General features: G+C 44.6%; 3 protein-coding genes across 3 annotated transcripts; 1 reads left to right on the top strand and 2 right to left on the bottom strand.

Annotated features, from left to right (window-relative positions):
* Positions 1-299: 299 nt before the first annotated feature.
* Positions 300-4,061, bottom strand: LOC113772138 (putative late blight resistance protein homolog R1A-3). Its single transcript, XM_027316703.1, has one exon. The coding sequence runs from the start codon at positions 4,059-4,061 to the stop codon at positions 300-302; it is 3,762 nt and encodes a 1,253-aa protein (XP_027172504.1).
* Positions 4,062-9,209: 5,148 nt separating this feature from the next.
* On the top strand, positions 9,210-11,558 carry LOC113772130. The gene is made up of 2 exons (XM_027316692.1): positions 9,210-10,579; positions 11,096-11,558. Exons 1-2 carry the CDS (start codon positions 9,210-9,212, stop codon positions 11,556-11,558), a joined length of 1,833 nt encoding a protein of 610 aa, XP_027172493.1.
* Positions 11,559-18,574: 7,016 nt separating this feature from the next.
* LOC113772121 (UPF0481 protein At3g47200-like) lies at positions 18,575-20,185 on the bottom strand. The gene is made up of 2 exons (XM_027316681.1): positions 19,649-20,185; positions 18,575-19,551 (listed from the first exon to the last, which is right to left on the bottom strand). The coding sequence occupies exons 1-2, from the start codon at positions 20,183-20,185 to the stop codon at positions 18,688-18,690; spliced, it is 1,401 nt and encodes a 466-aa protein (XP_027172482.1). The 3' UTR covers positions 18,575-18,687.
* Positions 20,186-22,926: the final 2,741 nt, after the last annotated feature.

Below are 22,926 nucleotides of genomic sequence, written 5' to 3'. Positions count from 1 at the left end.
ATTAGCCACAAATTCCAGAGATGGTCATCTAGCCCCAAAATTGTGCAAGTTCTTCTTTTCTCTAAATACAAAATCCTACTAATTATTTACAAGCTCTAGCATCTCATGCGTTAATATCACAATAAAATTCATGATTCAGTGAGTAAAATCTAGAGAAGATACTCAATCTCTTTTTGTTTCCTCCTCCATTTTTCTGTCTAACAAAATTTTGAGTATGCAAGATACTCCTGCCAAATATCTTCTTCATGAATCAAAAGCTAGGAATGATTTTACCACTTACATCTGACATGAGTACAAATTTATTCTGCTTCAGAACCGCTCTTCTCCTCTGGAATGATGTGAACCTTGAGATCTTCATTCCCCATGCTCCTCTGCTCATCCTCAATCTCGCATACTAAGCTTGTAAGAAAGTCTGAACACTGCTGCACCATGATAACTTCAAGAGTGGAAGCATACCATAAGCAAGAAGGGATCTCTGTCAGTTTTTCACATCTCGAGAGCACTAGCTTCTCAAGACAGGGAAGGCTATCATCACATCCTATCCATCTCAATGTGCACAATGCGCCCATTCTCAAGGTTTTGAGTTTAGGGAATTCCCCTTCTTTCATTTCCCATATTTTCCAATCATGGGGTCCATAGGACAAATTGAGGACCTCAAGATTGGGTAGTTTTCCAAGTGTGGAGACTGTACCACAAGGGAAGTAAGAAAGAGTCAACTTTTTCAGATTCAAAGGGAAATGATACTCAATCTTACATATTGTAGCATAGTCATCATGAATAATATTGAGGGACTCCAGTCTATTCAGAAAACTTAAATCCACAATGCTGCCTCTGTTCTCAGTAGATGCTGCTAATTCCTCATAATCGAGCTCGCATTTTAGTTCACGGATATTTGGGAACTTTCTCACAATCTTTTCAATGCCTTGTCCATAAGAAATCCATGCAGTGCTCAAGGTGTCTAAACTATGAAGAATGGATGAGCTGTCAAGATTGACTTTCTCGAAAGAAAACCTCGTATGCTGAGCAATTGTGTGAAGATGCCTCAATTTGTTCATGTTCAATATTGTATCGGGCAATGCAGCATCATTTGAATCCAACAGAAAAGTTTCCAAATTAGAAAGGTTAGCTATGGATGATGGGATGGAGCGCATGGTACCTTTTATTGCCAAAAAACGCAACTCCACAAGCAATTCTACTTCACTTGGAAAACAATCACCTACATTGAACTGCCCCAAATCCAATACCCTGAGGAGTTTGAAGATGTGAAAGACAAATGAGATGTTTGGCTGTTGAAATGGGTACCTGCAGCCATCAGCAGAGAGCAACAGACAGCGCAGTCGAGGACAAAATAGGATCGACCTCTCGAACAGCTCTAGTTTGGAGTGAATGCCCAAACGATGTATATTGCTTGACACATTATAGATACACGAGTCATCATTCCCATGCAAGAACCGCAAAAAGTTTTCTTCTTTAGCTTTTAGGACACAAAACTCATGCAACAGATCGTGAATATGGCAAGTCTTAATCTTGCCTAGGGATCTTCTTTTAGCAACCATGACCAAGCTTCTGTCAGTTAGATCAATCATGTACTCTTCAGCCACATCCTCTAAACTCTTCATTTCAGTTTCTTGCACAAACCCTTCAGCTATCCATAAATACTTCAACCTCCAAATTGGAATTTCTTGGTCTTCTTTAAATGCTCCGAAGTAAAGAAGGCATCGCTGCAGATAATCAGGCAAATTTCTATAGCTCAGCTCTAGTATATCCCTGCACTCTTCTGTGCCCAAAACAGTGTAGGAGCTCAACCTTTGAGCAACTTCTTCCCAGCCATCAGGCTCTCTCGTTGCAAGAATTCCAGCTATGATGATAACTATAAGAGGTAGCCCCTTACAGTTTTTCGCTATTTGCACTCCAAGCTCATGTAGTGCTGGAGGACACTCCTCATTATGAAATACCTTCTTTCGTAACAATTCCCAGCTCTCTTCATCAGTGAGTGAGCGAAGATGGTGAAGTTTATTAGTAGGTCCAACATGCAGAGCCACCTTGTGATTTCTACTTGTTAAGAGAATTCTACTACCATTAGCATCATCAGGAAATGATTTTTCCATGAGTGTCCAAGCTTCACCATCCCACAAATCATCCAAAATTATGAGATACCTATTTCTCTTCAAACGCTTGTAGAGTTCTTCAACCAAATCAACTTCTTTCATTTTAGCATATTGTTCAGAAAGCTTAGGAACAATACAAACCAAAATCTCAAGTAACAAATTTTTTCCGTTATATACTTGAGAAACCGTAGACCAAGCAAAAGTATGAAAATGGCATCTGACAGAAGGATCATTGTAAAGTTTCTTGGCTAAAGTTGTCTTACCCAGTCCAGGCATACCCAGAATGGAAACAATTTCCAATTTCTTTGATCCTCTTACAAGTAAAGTGGTCACTATCTCTATCTGATCAGAGAGAGCTACCATAACTTCATTTGTTTTTGAGATACCACTTTCTGATGGCACAGAACTCGAAATCTTGACAGCTTTCTTGGATATGAAGCCTTGTTCTTGGTCATCAATCTCTAAGACCTCAGCCTTGATAAGCTTAATATCTTCTGCGATGGTGTTAAAAGGAATGCAACAAGAATCAGATAGATCTCCTCCTCTCAAGGAATGTATGACAAACTCTGCCCTGATTGTCACTTCTATAATGCTACTCCAAAGAACTTGGGGCTTTTCATGCTGGTTGTAATACTTCGCAACATTCTCAAAGCGAGATTTTAAGAATTCAAGATCTTCTTCCACTTCTTGAACTCTATCCTTTGTAAGAGAAACTGAATAGACTATATTGTTTGCCAGTCCCTTTAGATTCTCTAGGAGAAGATCAATGAAGTCCAGTTCTCTGGTACTTGGAAAGCTGAATATTGATGTTCTAGGATAGATGGGGGCTAAGTCTGCCTTAACAAGTTTGATCTTTTCCAAAAATTCAGTGACTGCCAGATCCATTCCCTTGGCTATGTGGATTGGAAAAAGAGAGCAAATTATAATCCCTGCCTCATTGACAACAACTACGATAAGATCGATCATTTGTTCATCCAACTCATCGAACTTCACCTGCTGATTCTTGAGAATGGTTCTCAAGAATCGTAGTCCCTCATAAAGTATCTTCATGGAAACCATAAAACTCCTACCGCAGTGTAGTAGGTCCCAAATATTTCCCAGGAGAGAATCAACAAAGTCCCCCAATACACTGCTGATTGTCACCAAATTCAGAGTGGGCGGTGATCCTGATAATCCTGGAGTAGTCAGGACTTGGATATAAATCTCATGGGCTCTGGGATCAATGGGCTTGATCCCATCCAAGAGGTCAGAAATCTTCAACTTCACTTTATCATGGACTTCTTCTTCATCCTTGTCAAACCAACACAGGCAAGAGAGGTATGCTGCATTGACAGCTACAACTTGAGAGTGAGCCAAGACATCTGCCAACTGCCTTTCCTCAACCCCTCGATAAATGGCAAAGACAATAAAACTTTTCAAGAACTTTATCTTTTCTTGAAGAGCATGAATTAGTAGCTGCACATCTCCATAACAATCATCCTGTAAGAGAATATTGACTAGATTCTCTAACAGGGAATCCATAAATTCCATGAGTTCATGATCTCTTAAAGCAGCCGAGCTGGATTGCGATAAGCAACCCAACAAAGTGACATAGAATTTGTCAAAATCTTGTTTAAAAGAATAGATGTTATTTTGACAATCCTGGACCAACTTAAAGGCATCACTAAGTAATGAGAATGCATCCTCTTCCAGTCTAAGGGAAAGAGAGTGCGACTCCATAGCATTTTTTTGAACAGAATCTTGGAGGCTAAACAAGAAAGATCCTAGACGTACCTCACGATCAATAATCTTCTCTGCAGGTTCTGGATTGCTCCATAATATTCTGGCACAGATAAAAAATGTTCTGACAAGTCTCAACTCCAGCTTCAGGACTTCCAAATTATCTTCTATCTCCAATAGCTGCTCGAATGCATCGATTTCTGCATTGTTATCCAGCAACTCCTGAACATCCATTTTAGCAAAAAAAATCTCCAGATTGAGTAAGATCGAATCAACACAAGTGGAGGAGAAGGCCATCAGAGATTTCCGTGCAGCAATACAAGAATTCAAAATGCCAAACTTGTTTGGTCAACCCTTCTGTTTTCAGAGTGAAAAGCTCAGTGGAATGATGATTCAATATCAGCAAAATGTGAACAAAATCAACAAGACAAACTATATCAGGCAATTTCTGCCACCCAAATGGACTTTCAACGACTGAAAACATTATTATTAGTAGTACTGACTATATGAAAGGAATTGAATGATTAAGAAAGACTAGAGAAAGATTAACATAGAAATCACGTCAATTTGTTGGAAGGAGACATATAAGCAAAGGTCACTGCCAATGGTCTAATACCATAAAATAGTGTCCACTTGATTTATTAAAATTAAAAATCTAGGAGGAAGGAAATTAGCAAACACGTTTCTTTTGAATTATTTTCTTTTGGTTCAGAATTTCGGCCGTCTTTTCAACACCTAGCAGTCAATAATGTGTTATGGATTTTACATAGTTCTACTGTATATGCACCCTTTTGCTATGTTCATTTTTTCATTTTGGTTCTTTTTTTCTTTTCGTTTCCATTTTGAGGCAAGAAGGTGAACTGAGTCTCTCAACTATAAAATTGAAGCTACATCATTTCTGTTTATCTGGATTTGAGATGCTACTAGTCTGTACCTATGAGGTAGCAATACAATTTAAACATGTTATACTTGTGTGTTGCTGTTTTTCTAAGAAGCGGCACATTTTAGGCCTTCTATAGGCCATATCTGAGACATGTATCAATGAAGGAATAAATGACGGAAAATAATAAACACTAATTTGCATTACCGATCAGCTGAGATTGTCAAAAACAGCAAAAGAAGGAAAGAAACTTAGCAAACATCTTCCCTTCTATTTCCTGATATACACATCAGGATTGAGAATAAAAAGGGACTGGATCTAAAATGTTTGACGGTAGGTAACTAGACAGAACCAGTCTATGAAAAATTGATTATGTAGAGGAGCGAACTTATTTTTAAGTTTTGAACTTTTGTATGTTACTCTTTGACATTCTTTTGAACCTGGCTGAGTTGTCCGTAGAATTTTTTATTTGCTTTTGCAATTGATGGTTCTCAACATCCACCAGATAAAATAATATGAACTCTACACATTTGATATTTTCAATTTTGTCTTTCTGTGCTGGTTCAACAGTTCAAGTACAACTCCCAGCCATACTTCCATTGCAACAGGGTTGATGTTCTACCAGCTGAGCTAGATTTAAACAATTTACCACACCACTTTTGCGGTCAAATATGAAGTGCTAGTTTATGTGCATGTACAATGAATTCTTTCATCCTTCTTCTCATACAGCAACAATTGTTTTGTCATTTTAACATTGAGGATGCTCACCTCGGCAACCCCGCAATTCCGAGGCGAACCCACCTCGTCCCTCATCGGAGCTCATCCATGTCTTGGGCATATCCCCTGAGCTCGGCCGGATCCCTAGTCTACCGTGTAGGTGACCTCGGCACCTCCACCTCAGCTGCACGCTGACGAGGTCAAGCCACCTGACATCACCCGGGACCAGTGCTTTATCTGAAAAGCACTGGAGGCACTTAATGGCACCTGCACAATACTCTCCGTCATCATACCCAGAAGGCTACAGTGTCAGAGTCAGGCCACCTGACAGGGAGCAGAGCCGTAATGGCAAGGCATGGGTCCCACCGGCATAAGACCCCCGTCCTGCCCTCCACTCTCACTCTATAAATACCCCTCATGTACTCCTAACAAGTAAGCACACTGTTCATTCTCATATTCTACTATCTTTCTCGTTCTCATACTAACTTAATCGTCGGAGTGATACCAGGGGAGAAGCCCCGCCATCCACTTTGAACGTGCAACCTCACTTCATTCCACCCGAGGTGAGATAATCGAGTCCACCTCACCACCTCAACAAGAGAGCTGATTTCGGTTGGACTAATTACCCGCCAAAAATCACCTCTTCAACTGGCGCCGTCTGTGGGAACGAGATTACCGTTAAAATGAGATCCACGCGCTCCAGGAGTGGAAGAGTTCCCTCAACTGGGGCTGGGCAGGCATCAGGAGCCCAGCAAGATCATATTTCTGAAGAACAAGGGTCCCCAAGGACCCAGCCCAACAACGAAGATGTCATCGCCAAGATGGCCGAGTTCGTGGCTGATAACCCAAACATCTTCGAGGAACTGGGGAGATACTTCAAGAGACAGGGGAAGGAGAAGGCTGAATCCTCCAAGAGGAGACCGACGAAATCCCCTGAAGTGCCTTCCGGCGAAGATTCCGATGAGGGGCACCTCTCTCGGAGCACTTCCAGGCGCGCCTCTTCCAAGGCGACCTCTAAAATCGCCTCCATTTCCCGGGCATTTTCCCGGGGTCTTCTGGGAAAACGAGCTGAGGACCCACCTCGGCGTCCCGGAGGCTTAGCAGCCGAATACCTGAGAGCACCGCCCTTCACGGATGACATCAATAGGGAGATGGTCCCCCCAAATTTCAAACTTCCCGCCCTACGTTCCTACGATGGCCGAGGTGACCCCGAGGATCACCTCCGCGCCTTCCTTTCTGCATTTCGGCTCTATTGCGTCCCCGACGCAGTAATTTGCCGAGCTTTCCCCATCTTCCTACAGGGCACGGCCCGAAAGTGGTTCTGGGGTTTAGAACCGAGGAGCATTTCCTCACTAGATGAGTTGATAGATCGGTTCATCCACCGCTTTGTATCATCTCGTCCGATCACGAAGACTTCGGCCTACCTCTTGAACCTGCAGCAAGCCCCCGGCGAGTCACTGCGCTCCTACGTGCAGAGGTTCAATGAGAAAAACGTGCAGATACCTGATCAGCATGAGCAGGTAACCATAGCTGCCTTCACCAATGGGCTGATCGCGGGAATCTTCAATACTGAGATACACCGGGATTACCCCCGCACACTTCGGGAACTCTGGGATCGAGTAGATCAGGGAATCCGAAGTGAAGATCTAAACCGCATGAAGCGAGAGGCTCAAGCCACTCGTACCGGGCAAGATTTCCGGAGGAAAAAGGATGCCGGTCGGGCCGAACAAGGCCCCAGCGGATCGTCGGGTCAGTTCCGAGACCGCCGAAGTGTCTTTGATCGGATCGTCAAAGGCAGGTCGTCCACCTCGGACGCCGAGCTTACACCACTCAACTCCAGCCGTACTCATGTCCTGGCTGTGATGAGGCAGAATCACCTCGGCCGAAACCCACCTGAAATTCCGAGGAGGAGAGATAAGAGGAACTCAAACCTCTACTGCGCCTACCACCGGGACGTTGGGCACGAGACGGAAGACTGCAATGATCTGAAGCGAGAGATCGAGAATTTGATCCGACAGGGATACCTGAAGCAATTCGTCCGCAAGGATGGAGGCTTCAACCGAAGTGTCTCCCACCGGGAGAACCGGGGCCCCCGCCGAGACGACCGGCGGGACACGAACATGCTTTGCCGAGGTCCCGAAAACCGTAAGGAGGACAAGCCGCCTCCACGCGATGGATCACCGGGCTACGGCCCTAACATCGCTGGGGTGATAAACACCATCGCGGGAGGACCAACGGGAGGAGACAGCCAGAACTCCCGGAAGCGGACCTACCGCCAGGCCGGGATGGAGGTGGCCGAGCCGAGCTCTCGGCTGTCCGAGGTCATCACCTATGGTCCCACTGACCCAGTTCCTGCGGCCTCCAGCAATTACGAAGCTCTTGTGATTGAAGTCCTCACCAATAACTAAATAGTCAAAAAGGTCTATGTTGACCCCGGAAGCTCGGTGGACGTCTTGTACTACCGAACTTTCGAGAGTTTGAAACTGACCAAGGAGCAACTCACTCCTGTCAGAACTCCCCTCGTTGGATTCGGGGGACACGTCGTCCATCCGGAGGGCATGGTGACCCTGATGGTAACAATCGGGCGACATCCATGCTGCCGAACTGTGCCTGTCAGTTTTGCGGTGGTCAAAGCAGACTCTCCCTACAACATGCTGATAGGCCGGCCCACGCTCAACGCCTTGAGAGCCGTATACTCCACCTACCACCTGAGTTTTAAATTCCCAACACCTGAGGGGGTGGCCGAGGTGAGCAGCAACGTGGGCGCCGCCCGGGAATGCTACCTCGCCACCATTCAAGCAGCAGTCACACCCCGGCCCTCGCCGAAGTCAGAAGAAAAGAGGCCAGCGGTCCTCTCCATAGACTGCATCGACCCTCAGAAGGCAGGAGAGCCCAACAGGCTTGAGCCTGGGGATGAGGTGGAACAAGTGGTCTTGGATGAAGCGAAACCTGACCAAGTGATCCAAGTAGGGGCCGGACTCCCCTCACCCCTGAAAGAAGAAATGATCTCCCTGATCAAGGACCACCGAGACGTCTTCGCGTGGTCCGCAGATGAAGTGGTCGGAGTGCCACCCGAGCTCATGATTCATCAACTCAACGTTAACCCACAGGCGGACCTGTGCGACAGAAACGAAGGCACTTCGGCCCCGAACGTAGCAAGGCCATATCGGATGAGGTCGACAAGCTCTTGCCTGCCAAGATGATTCATGAGGTCCAGTAACCCACCTGGCTGTCCAACCCTGTTATGGTCAAAAAGGATACCAGTGGATGGAGGATGTGCGTCGACTTCACCGACCTTAACAAGGCCTGCCCCAAAGATTGCTACCCCCTGCCGAGGATAGACGCCCTCGTCGACTCAGCAATGGGACATGAAGTCCTCTGCTTCCTAGATGCCTTCAAGGGGTATCACCAAATAGGAATGAGTGAGTAGGACCAAGAGAAAACGGCATTCTACACCGACCAAGGTGTCTACTGCTATACCACCATGCCGTTTGGGCTAAAAAATGCCAGGGCAACCTATCAAAGGTTGATCAACCGCATCTTCAAGGATCAGATCGGGCGAAACGTGGAAGCCTATGTGGACGATATCCTAGTCAAAAGTTTAACCACTTCGGCTAGCTTATCAGATGTCAAGGAGGTTTTCGGCGTTCTGCGGGACTCAAGGATGAAGTTAAATCCCAAGAAGTTAAATCTCAAGTGGTGTCACCTCGGGAAAATTTTTGGGGTATCTGATTTCCCGCCGGGGAATTGAAGCTAACCCCGACAAATTCAAGGCCATCCAGGACATGTCCCCACCTCGGAACCTCCGGGAAGTCCAGAGGCTGAATGGACGCCTGGCTGCACTGAACCGCTTCCTATCCCAGTCCGCAGAAAAAGCTTTGCCCTTTTTCAAGGTGCTTAAGAAGGCCGATCAGTTCTCCTGGACTGAGGAGTGTCAGGCTGCTTTCGACAGGCTGAAGCAATACCTGCACTACCTACCCACCCTCGCTTCACCTCGGCTCGAGGAGAAGCTGTACCTCTACCTCTCCGCAGCGGACGAGGCTGTCAGCGCTGTGCTCATCCGGAATAAGGGCACTCAAGTGCCAGTCTACTATGTCAGCCGAGCTCTCCGTGGGCCGGAGACTCGATACACTCAAGTGAAAAAACTTGTGCTAGGACTAATCCACGCCGCCCGACGGCTGAAACCCTATTTCTTAGCTCATCCCATCTCCGTCAGGACCGACCAGCCCCTCCGACAGATACTGGTGCGGCCCGAGGCCTCCGGGCGCCTCACTAAGTGGGCCGTTGAGTTGGGGAGTACGACCTGTCGTATGAGCCCGCGTACCGCCATAAAAGCTCAAGCCTTAGCTGATTTCTTGGCCGAGCTCACCTTCACGGAAGGTCGAGAATCCACCTCCGCCATTGCCGAAGTGTCCACCCCACACCTGTGGACATTGTATGTGGACGGATCCTCTAATGGAGATGGCAGTGGAGCAGGACTGCTCCTGGAGGGCCCCCAGGGTGAAGTGTGCTCGTACGCCCTCCGCTTTGACTTCCTGGCCACCAACAATGAGGCCGAGTATGAGGCCTTGATCGCGGGGCTCCAACTAGCCCGCAGGCTTGGTGCACAGCGGATCTACGTCCGCAGCGACTCCCAACTCGTAGTCTGCCAAGTCCATGGTGAGTATGAGGCCAAGGACGAAACCATGCAACGGTATCTATCCAAAGTCCACCAACTCATCGCATACTTCGAATCTTTCGAAATTCAGAGAATCCCCCGCTCCCAGAATAGGCGGGCCTACGCCTTATCCCGGTTGGCTTCCACCTCATTCTCTGACCTCAACAAGACCATTTTGGTGGAAGTGTTGAGCGAGTCGGGATACATGGAAGAGGTAGCCTGCCCTGTGAACACGGGAGAAACATGGATGAGCCCGTTCATCCTTTTCTTAGGACAGGGAGTCCTCCCCGAGGACCGAGCCGAGGCGAGAAAGATACAACGCAAATCTGCTCGATACGCGCTCCGCGATGGAGAACTGTATAAACGCTCATACCTTGGCCCATGGCTGAGGTACGTCACGCCCGAGGCAGGACGCCAGGTCCTCCGTGAGATACATGAAGGCCTATGTGGGGCTCACGTCGGCCATAGGATGTTAGCCAGGAAGACCTTACTTCTTGGGTACTTCTGGCCTTCCGTTCGACAGGACGCTCAAAATCTTGTTCTCAGCTGCCCGTCCTGCCAAGTCCACGCCCCTGAGTTTCACCAACCCTCTAACTTCATTGTTCCAATCACCTCACCCTGGCCGTTTGAGCAATGGGGGACAGACATCATCGGTCCTTTCCCTAAAGCGGTCGGGGGCTATACCTTCCTGGTAACCGCTGTGGATTATTTCACTAAGTGGGTTGAGGCCGAGCCTCTACGGACCATCACAGGGCTGGCCATTCAAAAATTCTTTTGAAAATGCATTATTTGCCGCTTCGGCGTACCCCAGATCATTATCTCGGACAATGGGAGACAGTTTGCCGAGAACCCATTCAAGGCTTGGTGCCAGAACCTTGGCATCAAACAACATTTCACTTCGGTAGGCCACCCTCAGGCCAATGGTCAGGCAGAAAATTTCAACTGCACTCTCTTGCATGGCCTCAAGACCCGACTACACCGAGTTGGATCATCTTGGGTGGAGTAACTCCCCAGTGTTCTGTGGTCATATCGGACCACGCCGAGGTCATCCACGCAAGAGACCCCCTTCTCCTTGACCTATGGAACCGAGGCTGTCATCCCTGCGGAGCTCCTCACACCCAGTCCTCGGCTAACAGCCTATGTAGTCGAGGTGAACGGAGAGGAGAGGCAGCTAGATCTCGACCACATTGACGAGAAAAGAGACCTTGCCTCAGCTCGGACAGCTTCCTACAAGAACACCCTGGCACACTACTACAATGCCCGCGTCAAGCATCGGCGATTCCTGCCAGGAGACTTGGTGCTTAGAAAAAACTCGGTCAGCCGAGCTGAACTACAAGGGAAATTAGGCCCGAAATGGGAAGGGCTTTACCGAGTTGTGGAATCTAGTCTAAGTGGGTATTGTAAACTAAGTTACCGAGATGGCACTCTAGTGCCGAGGACTTGGCACGCCGAGAACCTCAGACTGTATTATGCTTGAAAATTTTACTAAGTTATCACTTCAGCCGCTTAGTTATTTTTCAATACCAAGATGCTACACATCCGCTATTCAAAAATAAGGGGGACAAATAGGGGACGAAGCAAGAAATCAAAGGAGCCGAAGTGAGAAGAAATAAATCTTTCATTCAATAAAGAAAAGGCATTACAAGAAGAATATAAAAGACCGAGGTCAGGAGTATTCTAATAATCTCCCCACCTCGAATTTACATTTAAAGCCCTATGAGCTAAGCTTCCGCCTCGGCTCCCTCTTGGCCAGTTGCCTCCCCGGCTTCTTCCCCGCCGGGGTGAGCATCTCCTCCTCCTCCTCCTTGCTCTTCGGCACCCTCCTCGCCGACGTTGCCCCCAACTTCTTCTCCTCCTTCCTCCTCAAAGACCTCGTCGAGCTCAACTAGCCATTTGTTGAACTCATCTTGGACTTCAGCCAAGTTCCTTCCGGCTTGAATGCCCTCGGCCATCCGATCACACAGCTCCTTGGAGTCCTCGTTATAGTTGGCACTGTTCCTCAAAGACTCCAAAGCCTCAGAGGGTAGATGAGCTGCGGCCTCATCTATAGCCGACGTGAAGCCAAGCATGAAGTTCGGCCTTGTCAGCTGGCCGAGATCCCCAATGAAGGTCTCGGACCTCCGGAAATCTTCTACAGCCGAGGTCCTCGCACTCTCGAGAGCCTGCTCGTGGGCCTTCTTCGCTTCCTCTGACCTCTTCTGCTCTTCTTCCAGAGCCGACCTCAGGCTGTTGGCAGTGGCCTCGGCCTCCTCCTCCTTAGTCTCGGCTTCTTGAAGGCGTCTCTGAAGCTCGGACTTCTCGGAATCAGACACAACCAGCTTTTTCTTTAGCTTGGCAATCTGATCTTGTATTTTGCCGGTGTCCTGCTCTTCGAGCAGTTCACAATACCGATGTGCCATCTCGGCCACAAAGGCGGTGTTGGAGGCCGTGGTCACCATGACGCTTTGGAGCATCTCGGCCGGAGTCAGCTTCCTTGTGAACGCCAAGTCCTCGCAAGGACTGCATCACCAGGTCTTGTGCGACCCGAGGATGGCTGCATCGGTCGTAACCTTGAGCGACCAGTCCGGACACCAATGCTCGCCGGGGTGAGATTTATCTTCCCCAGAAAACATTGGGGGCATTGGTAACGGTTCCATAGTGAAGACGCCGTCACCGCGTTGACTGGAGCCTTCAACTGTTTGTCTCGGCCGTGTGGAGGTGGAAGTGCCGTGGTCACCCCTAATGGCACCCCTTCCGAAACTGAAGAAGTGGACCCTGTGGCCGCAGCAGCCGAGCTGCTCTGGTCTGCCGTGGTGGGGGTGGTCTTCTCCGCCGAGGTCTTAGAAGATTGCCCTTGTGATTTCTTCTTGGGCGGAGGCGCCGATGTCTCGTCCGAGCTCTTCCTTTTCGACCTCTTTGCCACCTCGGCACCTGAGCTCGACGTGATAATGTCCGACAACTTAGTCACTGCTCAAGAAGCAAATATTATCATATGCCTTAGCCGAAGTAAAAGGAAAGCAATGAAAGAAAAATTACAGGTTTCTTAAGTTTAATGGAAAAGAAGGGAGTCTTGTTGGGGCAGTAGAGCTCGGCTAATTCCCCCATCGACCAGCACGGCCTCGGGGTGGTCCCAGCTGAAGATCCGAAGTCCGGACCCCATCAATTTCTGGAAAGACTCCTCTTCGAGATCCCCCGCGGAGGCGTCGGCCTTCGATTTGATGGGCCTCCACCAAAAACCCCGTGGGAAGTCCACGGCCGAGACGAAGATGAAGTCACGCTTCCAAATTTTTATTGAAGTGGGGGCGCCGATGACTAGCTTCGGGATGGTGTTGTTCCGGTTGCAGACGTAGAACCACCCCTTGTCTGTCCCATGCGCCTTGAAGGTGTAGCATCGGCGGAATAGATCCACAGTTGGAGTCACTTCTTGATGTCGGCACAGCATCTCGAAACCTACGAGAATGCGGACCGCGTTTGGGACGAGCTGAGTAATCCTCATACCGAAGTGACGAAGTGTGTCCCTGAAGAACCTTGACGTCGGCATCCTCAGCCCGGCTTCCAGTTGCTGGATGTAGACTGCCACCGTCCCCATGGGGGGCTTCTCGGCTGAGTCATCTGGTCCGGGCGAGGTGATGATGTACCCCGGTCTGAAAGGGTACTTTCTTATCACCTTCTGAGCCCTGTCTTCCCCCACTCGACTTCTGAACTTCGGCATCTTGCCGAAGTCAATCTTGGCCGCGTTTTTCGGAGCTACTGGCTCCAGTACTCCCTCATCATGGGGTATCTGAGCTCCGTGCTCGTTATTGAAGACAACCTCGGAACCAGCTTCACTCATCTCGGACGACTCTGACACCGAGGCTGCCTCGGCGATCTCCACCTCGGTTGAACCCTCCGCAGCACCGGACGTCGATCCCCCAGAGCTGGATGAAGTCGCTTCTTCCGAAGTGTCAGGCACCACCTCGGCCTGGTAGCTCGGTTTCACGGTCTCCTTATGGGTTTTAGCCGTTTTGGCCATATGTGAATGATGAGATGAAAATAGAAATACTTACTGTTGACTACGGAATCTGACGAAGTGGATGGCTTCGGCTGTGATTTCGGCTGGCAGAGCTGGACTCACCTCGGCAACACTCGGGAATTTTACAAGTCGAAGGCTGAAAGATAAAGTGAGGGGCCATGCGGTGAAAAGGACCCCCTATTTATAGGGATTCGGCGAGAATCCGAAGAGGCGGCAAGAAGGCGAAAAGGCAGCCACGTTCGAATTTGAAAAGACGTGCTTCCCTCTCTCTTCATTAATGCCCCGTCCTTTCGACTGACACCATCTGCACGAAACGTCCCACTACTTCACGACGCGACGGTTACCAGTGACCACGTCCTGTCAACTGACTCGCCCACGTGTCTCGTCCCCGCATCTTCCGGAGCAGTTTCGGGACCCCGACTCTTGACGACTTCGGCACAAAGAAGCCTCGGTACCTCCCTAGCCCGGAGCTCCCGAGGCTTGGGGGGCTTATTGAGGATGCTCACCTCGGCAACCCCGCAATTCCGAGGTGAACCCACCTCGTCCCTCATCGGAGCTCATCCGTGTCTTGGGCATATCCCCTGAGATCGGCCGGATCCCTAGTCTACCGTGTAGGTGACCTCGGCACCTCCACCTCAGTTGCACGCTGACGAGGTCAAGCCACCTGACATCACTCGGGACTAGTGCTTTATCTGAAAAGCACTGGAGGCACTTAATGGCACCTGCACAATACTCTCCGTCATCATACCCAGAAGGCTACAGTGTCAGAGTCAGGCCACCTGACAGGGAGTAGAGCCGTAATGGCAGGGCATGGGTCCCACCGGCATAAGACCCCCGTCCTGCCCTCCACTCTCACTCTATAAATACCCCTCATGTACTCCTAACAAGTAAGCACACTGTTCATTCTCATATTCTACTATCTTTCTCGTTCTCATACTAACTTGATCGTCGGAGTGATACCAGGGGAGAAGCCCCGCCATCCACTTTGAACGTGCAACCTCACTTCATTCCACCCGAGGTGAGATAATCGAGTCCACCTCACCACCTCAACAAGAGAGCTGATTTCGGTTGGACTAATTACCCGCCAAAAATCACCTCTTCAAACATCAATATAGCTTTTGTAAACTTGATGAAAACATCCGGATCAATTCATCTTCTGATTTACAGCCATCTGCAGGTTTATGAACCTAATACTACAGTAGTGAAACACCATCAATTCTGTTCATCCTGTACATGAAGAGTCATCTTTTAGTTATCTTCTTTGCTTGGACCATTGGCCTTACAGCAAATGAGGAAATAAATCACGTTAAGCATACTTAAGCCAGCGAGACTGCAGTAGTAATAATCATAATGACCTTTATTGACATTGATTGAAATCCAACTTTCGTTTCCTCCTCGTTTTGCGAATTCATCAATGGTGTTCATAAGAAAACATGCAACCAAACTTGCCACAGACATCCCAAGTGTGAACAAAGTGGAAGCCACACTTGAAATGCTTCTGGGAAGCTCAGAATAGTAGAACTCATTTTGTACAGCTACACTCAAAGCTTCACAGAAGCCGAGCAGGAAATATTGTGGAAGAAGCCAAAGTGCTGGCATGTCCAACACTGCTTCTGGATCATCTGAATATCCTTCACTTATAGCCAGACTACGTCATTTACCCTCCACAATTGCTGTCGCTATCATGGAGAAAAGGGACAGGAGCATTCCACCTCCCATTCTTTTCCTTGTCGAGAAATGAACATGTTTCCCCATGATTCTTGATGTAATAGGAAGGATTATACGATCATAAAGAGCTACCCAATGTATTAGAAAGATAACATTAAGCATACTAAAAGAATCTGCTGATATTTCAAAGCTTGAACCAATTTTCCGATTGATGGACTTTGCTTGAAAAAAATAGTTCTGGCTGATATTTGCTGACATTATCATTCCTGAGGACCATAATTTTTCTTTTTTGGGTAAATCATACTTAAGCCTCTTGTAGTTCATCCTTTTTCGTATTACCATCTCATAAATTTAGGATAACATTTATCACTTTGAAACTTTAATCCAAAGTATGGAGCAGTTATCCATGACATTTGCTTCAAACTGCTTTCCTTTAGTTTATCATTAACAGCTAGACAAGAATTAAAAAAAAAATCTCTTTTTGGAATCACTGCTATAAATTTGTAATCCCTAAAAAATTCCCTTAAGAAAATGGAAAAGAAAAATCTGAAATCGGTCAACTTTTTGTTGAACGAAATAATATGAGGCTTACGGGGCAATAATGAAATGTAACATCAAAAGAGAGGGTTCAAGCCTAATGGGTTTTATTTGCTGAAAAAGAATGATTAAGGGAGTGAATACATAATCAACGAGACTGAAGTTTTAGAAACTTTTGCAGAAGTGTTTTTTCACGCATGTGCATGGAGAGAAATTGTTCCTGAAAATGAAATAAAGAAACAAAGGAAAAGATTCCAGCTAAAATACCTCAATGTCTACATAGAGTCTTGCCTGTCAATGAAATCAGTAGAAGCAGAACAAGGAAAGGGGAGGATAAATGTCCATGCTGTGGGGAGGCAACAGAAACTTTGGAGCACATGATGTTTTTCTGCCAACATGCTGAATGGATATGGAAGGCTGCACCAATTAAGTGGGATGGTTTTCTTTCCTTTAGGCAGAATTTCTGGTTATGGTGGACCACTTTGATGGAGGCAAAGGAAAGAGAGGATGGGGAGGAACATAGTGCATTAACTGTAAATATCCTGTGGCAGATATGGAAATCCAGGAATCAAATGCAATTTAAAAAGGTAAGGAAATGTCAGGCTTGACAGCACAAAAGGCAACATATGAATGGCAGGAGTATAGGATGGCACAAAGGGGGGAGGATCACGAACAAGATGAAGAAGAAAGCAAGCAAGGAGCTGGAATCAGAGGAACAACACCTGAAAGGAGGGTGATAAAGATAAATACAGATGCAGCCCTCAACCAAAGGAAGTGGCAGGATGGGGAATTGTGGCTAGGGATGACAGTGGTAAGTTAGTGTGTGCTTGGGCTGGCAAAAAAGTGTACTGAACCAGTAATAGAGGAAGCAACCGCGATTAGAACTGCACTGTTAAAGGCCAAAAGGTTGGAGAAACATCTGGATACAATCAGACTGCAATGTGGCTGTAGCAAGGATTGAAGAAGACTGCACTGGGGATCCAGTGATTGGAACGATAGTCGAAGACATCCAAAAGCTTAAGCAAGAGTTCCGGAAATGTTATTTTTCCTTTATTGGCAGGGAAGGTAACTATTTTAGTCACCATTGGCAAAGTTTGCCTTAAACTTGGTTAGTGAAGTGAGTTGGGAACAATCTTTCCCTCTTTGGCTCAGTAGTCTAGCCAGAAATGATGTAGGAGCAGTTGCTCCAACTTTGTAAGTTCATTTTATCTGCAATATAAGTTCTGCTATCGTTTGGAGAAAAAAAAAGCACCTTTTGGAGAGGAAAGAAACAGATGGCAAAAAATGACACCATGGAACAGAGGGGACAAGCTATACTATGGACGGAGTATTTGAAGCCCTTTCTTTTTTTTTTTTAAGGTGAAAAATAGACAGAAAGTACCTCTGTCTTTTATGATTATAAAATTCAGTCTGGACACTAATCCAATGGGGTGATTGGTCGACGGGTCAACAATGGTTTTAATGGGTGGGTTGATCGGTTGATTCAGTGATTATATAATATAATAAAGGTTAAATTGCTTGTCATCCCCATGTGAATTTACACAATGCTGGATAATTTACCTAAAGTTTTAAAATAATCACATAACCTTCTTGTGATTTTATATAAATTGAAAAATGAATTAGTCACGGCGTTTATACCAAATGCACTTTAAAGACGCGTGTAATAAAATCTTAATATCCATATAACCCCCTTATAATTTATATAAGTATCCACTTTACTCCCTCGTGGCTTTTACATTTATCAACGTAATCTTTCAATACTTTTATACAAGGTGGTTAAGTAGTCAATTAATTTAGTATTTAAGTAAGAGTACTATTGGTATTTCAACTAACGATGTTACATAAGTTATTTTTCGTTAATTTTTCACTTTACATAAAATTATAGGAGGTGAGTTGGATATTTTGAAACGTTAGGGAAATCATGTAACAATAGATGAAATCACACGGAGGTTATATGTAATTTACCCTATAATAAATAATATATTTAACTTATAATAATGTCTGAATTAGGGGTTCAATTGACAATTGAACGGTGTTTTTTTTTTCATTTTTTTTTTTGAAATTTTACCGGTAGAATCACCGACTTATGGATTGATCAATAGGTTTATTCCTTATTCGGTCTAAAAATATTCACCTGAAATACCACCTATGCCTTTGCTCAAATGCTTAGTATAACAAGGAGGTATAAGTGAATATTATTGAACAATAAGGTGCTCACCAGGAAAATGTGAAACCATAAGGGTAACTAGTAATTCAACCAAAATTATTTCTCTCAGTCCAGCCAAAACACTGGAAAATTATGAGGAAGACGTTCTGTTTATTAAGAAATGTTTTCTTTGGAGAACATGATAGGAACTATGTTACATCCAACCAAAAGAAAAAAAAAAATCAGCCTTCAACGTGGAAGAAGCTATGAGCTTCTGATGAGGAAAAATGTTTGTGCCAAGGAGACAGTAAACAAGGCAATCTCTATGATTCTGAGGTGAGGTAAGATGGGCCGGCAACGTAGTCTGAGTTTTGCCCAGACTGATTGACTGCTAATATTGACATCTTCAATTAGCTCATGAAGGTAGCATCTGTCCATGTCAAACACAAGTTGCTTAACAAGGCTGTTGAAAAAATTCACTACTTCTTCTTCATCATTCTCTGGTTGTCTGATGATCCCTGCTTTCATCAGAACTCTAGCATCATCTCTTGAGCACAGCAGATTGCCGAGGAAAACTACTAGGGACGTAAAATATGGTGCAGAACCTCTATCACCCTGCTCATGAGCCATCAAATTTCTCAACACAATGCCTGTGTTATCATCAATGAACAATTGGGAAATCTTCAGCACTCCGTCCTCGAATTCCAAATCTAACATGTTACCGGACTTTTTCTTGAATGTCAGCCCACAAAGGCTGAGTGATTTAGCGCTGTAGATCCAGCCTTTCCCACTATATGTATTATAGGTACAGGACCTTCTTGCTTGGGTATTAGAACAGTAAGTTTCAGTTGGAGCAAAGCTAGCATGAAAGAGAGCAAGTAAATGTGTGTATTTCCTGTCTGCATGATCAGTTGTTTCGCTGGTAATGGCATCTTTCCCTGGCCTGAGCGACTCGAAAAATTGGAGAGCGAGCTTGTTGAGAGAATCTTTTTCATCACCCAACCTGGTAAGATCAAAAAGCCTTTGGAGTACAAATAGAGGAAGTTGATTTTCAATCAGCAGGAGATCAAGACCAAGATTGGATGGCATCCAACGAGTAGCAAAGATGGGATCATCTGCCAGCTTTCCCTGTTCAAGAAATTTTTGTCTTCATATAAACCCACTTGGAAAAGAACAAGAGTGTGAAAACTTGAACCTAAAACACTAGGAGATATTAAGACTATACCTGGTAACTTTTTCCACCGAGGCGCAAGAGCTCTATCACAAAGCAACCATCAACTAGCATCATTTTTGTGAAGCTATCACTGTCAATGTGTGTTAAGTCCTCTGCATAGCATTCTCTTGTTTCTGCTTCCAATTCTTTCATAGCATCACTGAGAACATTGAGTACATAAATACCATGATGTCTGCCTCTTTCCAAAAGGGAATCAAAAAGTCTCAACTTTTGAGCTTGCATAAACTCTAAACCAGGCCTCTTGTGATGAAGTGGACCAATGGAGACTAATCTGGGAGCATAAGCTTTCTCGTTATCTTCGCGAACGTGCAATGGGATCCTGCAGATAGGCCATTTTCTGCAAGGAAGAGGCTCTTGCCTGACAGGATCAATGCTGATCACAGCATGAGCCTTGCCACCTGCTTCTTTGATAAGCGGAAACACTGAGTGAGTTATTTGTACAGACCTATTTTTGCCATTGGTGAACTTGGAACTCTTCGCTTCCGTGAAGGTATTCTTCACGATATCCAATACTGGACTTGGATCCATTTTTGCTGACAATCCTGCATCATTCGAAGTTCTATATAAAGCAGCACAACCCTTTTTTTCTAATCCAAAAAGTTGAAAAAGGTAGCATATATAAATACACGTTATTGCACACAAAGCAGCTTTTTGGCTGTAAAGTTGCACCATATAAAGTAACTACAATATTAAAACACGGGATTCAACACGTTGAAGGTTATTTTAATTCGCTATCCTTTGTACTATTTCACTTTTAAAAAGCATGTCAAACTTCAGAAAACGAAGAAAAAGCATGTCAAAGTTAGGATATGTCGTCTCTGTTTCTTTTCCGTCCTTGTCTTTTTGATTTCCGGACTGGTTTCCAATTTTGCTGTAAAAAGCGGTAATCAGGAACCAGGAAGGTGGAGATAGGAAGTTTCCATTTACACATTCTTGTTAAACAATTCCAACTAAATTAAATTTGTTAGAGACAGAAAAGTATCCTGGTTGAACATCTTAATGACTGTGCGTCCATACAGTGCTATGCTTGGAAAGATAATGAGTGGACTGGCTGGAGCAATTTATAGCAGTGGGCTCCCTCCTCCTTTGCATTGCTAGCTTTCTGTGCGTTCACACAGTCGCAATATCCAACTAAATCAAGCTAGTAATAAAATAGTTTCCAGCAAACATAAATAAAGCGTTTGCAGACCTATATTTTTCAAAGAATAAAATACACTTTACCTCTTGTGTTTCGGTGATTTTTTATATAACCCCCCCTCGCGCAGGTAGTTTTATAAGGTCTACATAACTCTCTCTCATAGTTTGGACTAAAGTGTCAAAGTCACGAAATTTGCATTTCATAATGGAGTCAATTAAGATATCAAAAATACGCCTTTGTGAAGTTGAAAATTATTAATTAATCACAGGGGTTATGTAAATATATCTTTGAAAACAACTTAAAGAGATTAGTGAATAAAATATTAAATCACAAGGGATTACGTAGTAAAATATAAAACTATAAGAGTTAAGGGCCCAATGCTACAAGTGGCCTATAGTTGATGTAACGATATTAGGAAAATCTGCTATTATAGGTTGCTATTACCTTCAGTGACAGATCTAATTTTTTAGCAACTTTTTAAATATTATATTAAAATAATTAATATTAAATTTAGTAAGTTTTTAATTAAAACTAGTAAGTTTATGCCTGAAAGATAAGTTTTAGTCAGAAATAGAAATTTACACTTTGAGTAATTTAATTTACTTATTATTTGATGAAAATTACTTATTTTTGAATTAAACTTACTAATACTACAAGGAAAAAATGTTCATATTTAAGTAAAAAAGTTACCAGTTTCTGAAAACAGTTTTGGGTTTCTGAAACACTTTCGGATATCATCTCTTTAAAGTCATCTGCCTTCTTATTACTTAGTTCTCAGTTCCAACATACGATTGAATTCCCAGGCAAAGGTTTCCACTTTGGTCCACACTTTCTCTTGGTTACAATTGAATAAATTTTCTCACTTCAAATTTTCATCTTCAATTCCCACTTTCCCTCTATCCTTTCTCATCGATCGGTTGTTTTTGGGTGCTTCCATATGCAGACACAATAAAAGGGTTAGCGACGGTGGTAGCCAACCAAAGAGCGTATGAAAAATAGCAGTGACGAGGTTAGACCATCATGTCCTCTTGAAATCGTTTGATTATATTGCTGTAATTTATTTATAGTTCATTTGTTTTGTTTGTCAAGATTTTCTTGCAAAATCAAGGCTGAGAATTTGAAGATTTTATTGCAATTTTGGGGCTGAAAATGTCCACTGAAACATCTAGGAAATGGTTGTAGTTTTGATTGTCTACGGGTAAAATATGCTTAATAGCCATATGAGACTAGGCGTTTAAGTTAAATGTGATTAATTTGTGAATGCATATAAGATGTTTGGTGAAATGTCAAAGAGAAATCTGTGTGTTATGATTGCTACTCTGTGCTCTTCAGCAGCCAGAGATGAGACCAGCTCTTAAAGAAATCACCCTCGTCAGTCGACAACAGCGCTCAAGATCACCCTTGGGATTGGCTGAAAATAGACCTATTTCTGTTGGAAACTAAATAATCATATTAGAGACCTCTTCTTCTTCGTCTTCTTCTGTTCCCCCCCCCTTTTGTCTTATGGGTTTTTCTAGCTTTTCTTTTTTTTTGTTGTTGGGGTTAATCAGATGTACATATTTAGATGAGAAGCGCTAATACTCTCTTTCCAGTCTTGTTTGTGGTGATGGGATGAGTGCAGCTTCATCAGTTTCTTATAATATAACTTGAAATTTTGCAGAGAGGGATAAGATATTAATATACCTCCTTCAATTTTGCATAAAGGGATGTTTTCCTATCTTCCTTTTTTGCTCTTGATTCTGCTTTTTTTGCCTTTTTAATTTCTGGTGTTCCAATATATATATATATTTTTTAAGCTTTAAGTTCTTGAATCTAAGGTTGTGATTTTGCTGCGTCCTGATTCTTCCTCCAACCGACAAAACAGAGGTCCTTGATGTTTTCTTTGTTTTTATTTTTTTTGTCCTTTATTGTTGTGGCTGTTTTGCAAAACGTGGAAGTTAAGGCCCCCTCAAGGGTGGGTTTGGCCGGTGCAATTCAATACTAAGAAATGAAAATCAGTAGAAATGACTTGCAGACAATGACTACCCATTTCCTGGAAAACGGTTTTGTCCTTTTTCTCTGGATATTTTTTTATCTTTCATTTTTTATTCCCACTTGAAAAATGAAACACATTAATTGTTAGTCATCATAT

This window comes from Coffea eugenioides, chromosome 1, assembly GCF_003713205.1.
Source record: "Coffea eugenioides isolate CCC68of chromosome 1, Ceug_1.0, whole genome shotgun sequence".
Classification (NCBI taxonomy): domain Eukaryota; kingdom Viridiplantae; phylum Streptophyta; class Magnoliopsida; order Gentianales; family Rubiaceae; genus Coffea; species Coffea eugenioides.
The sequence above is the reverse complement of the archived record's forward strand: the minus strand, read 5'-3'. Positions and strand labels throughout refer to the sequence as shown.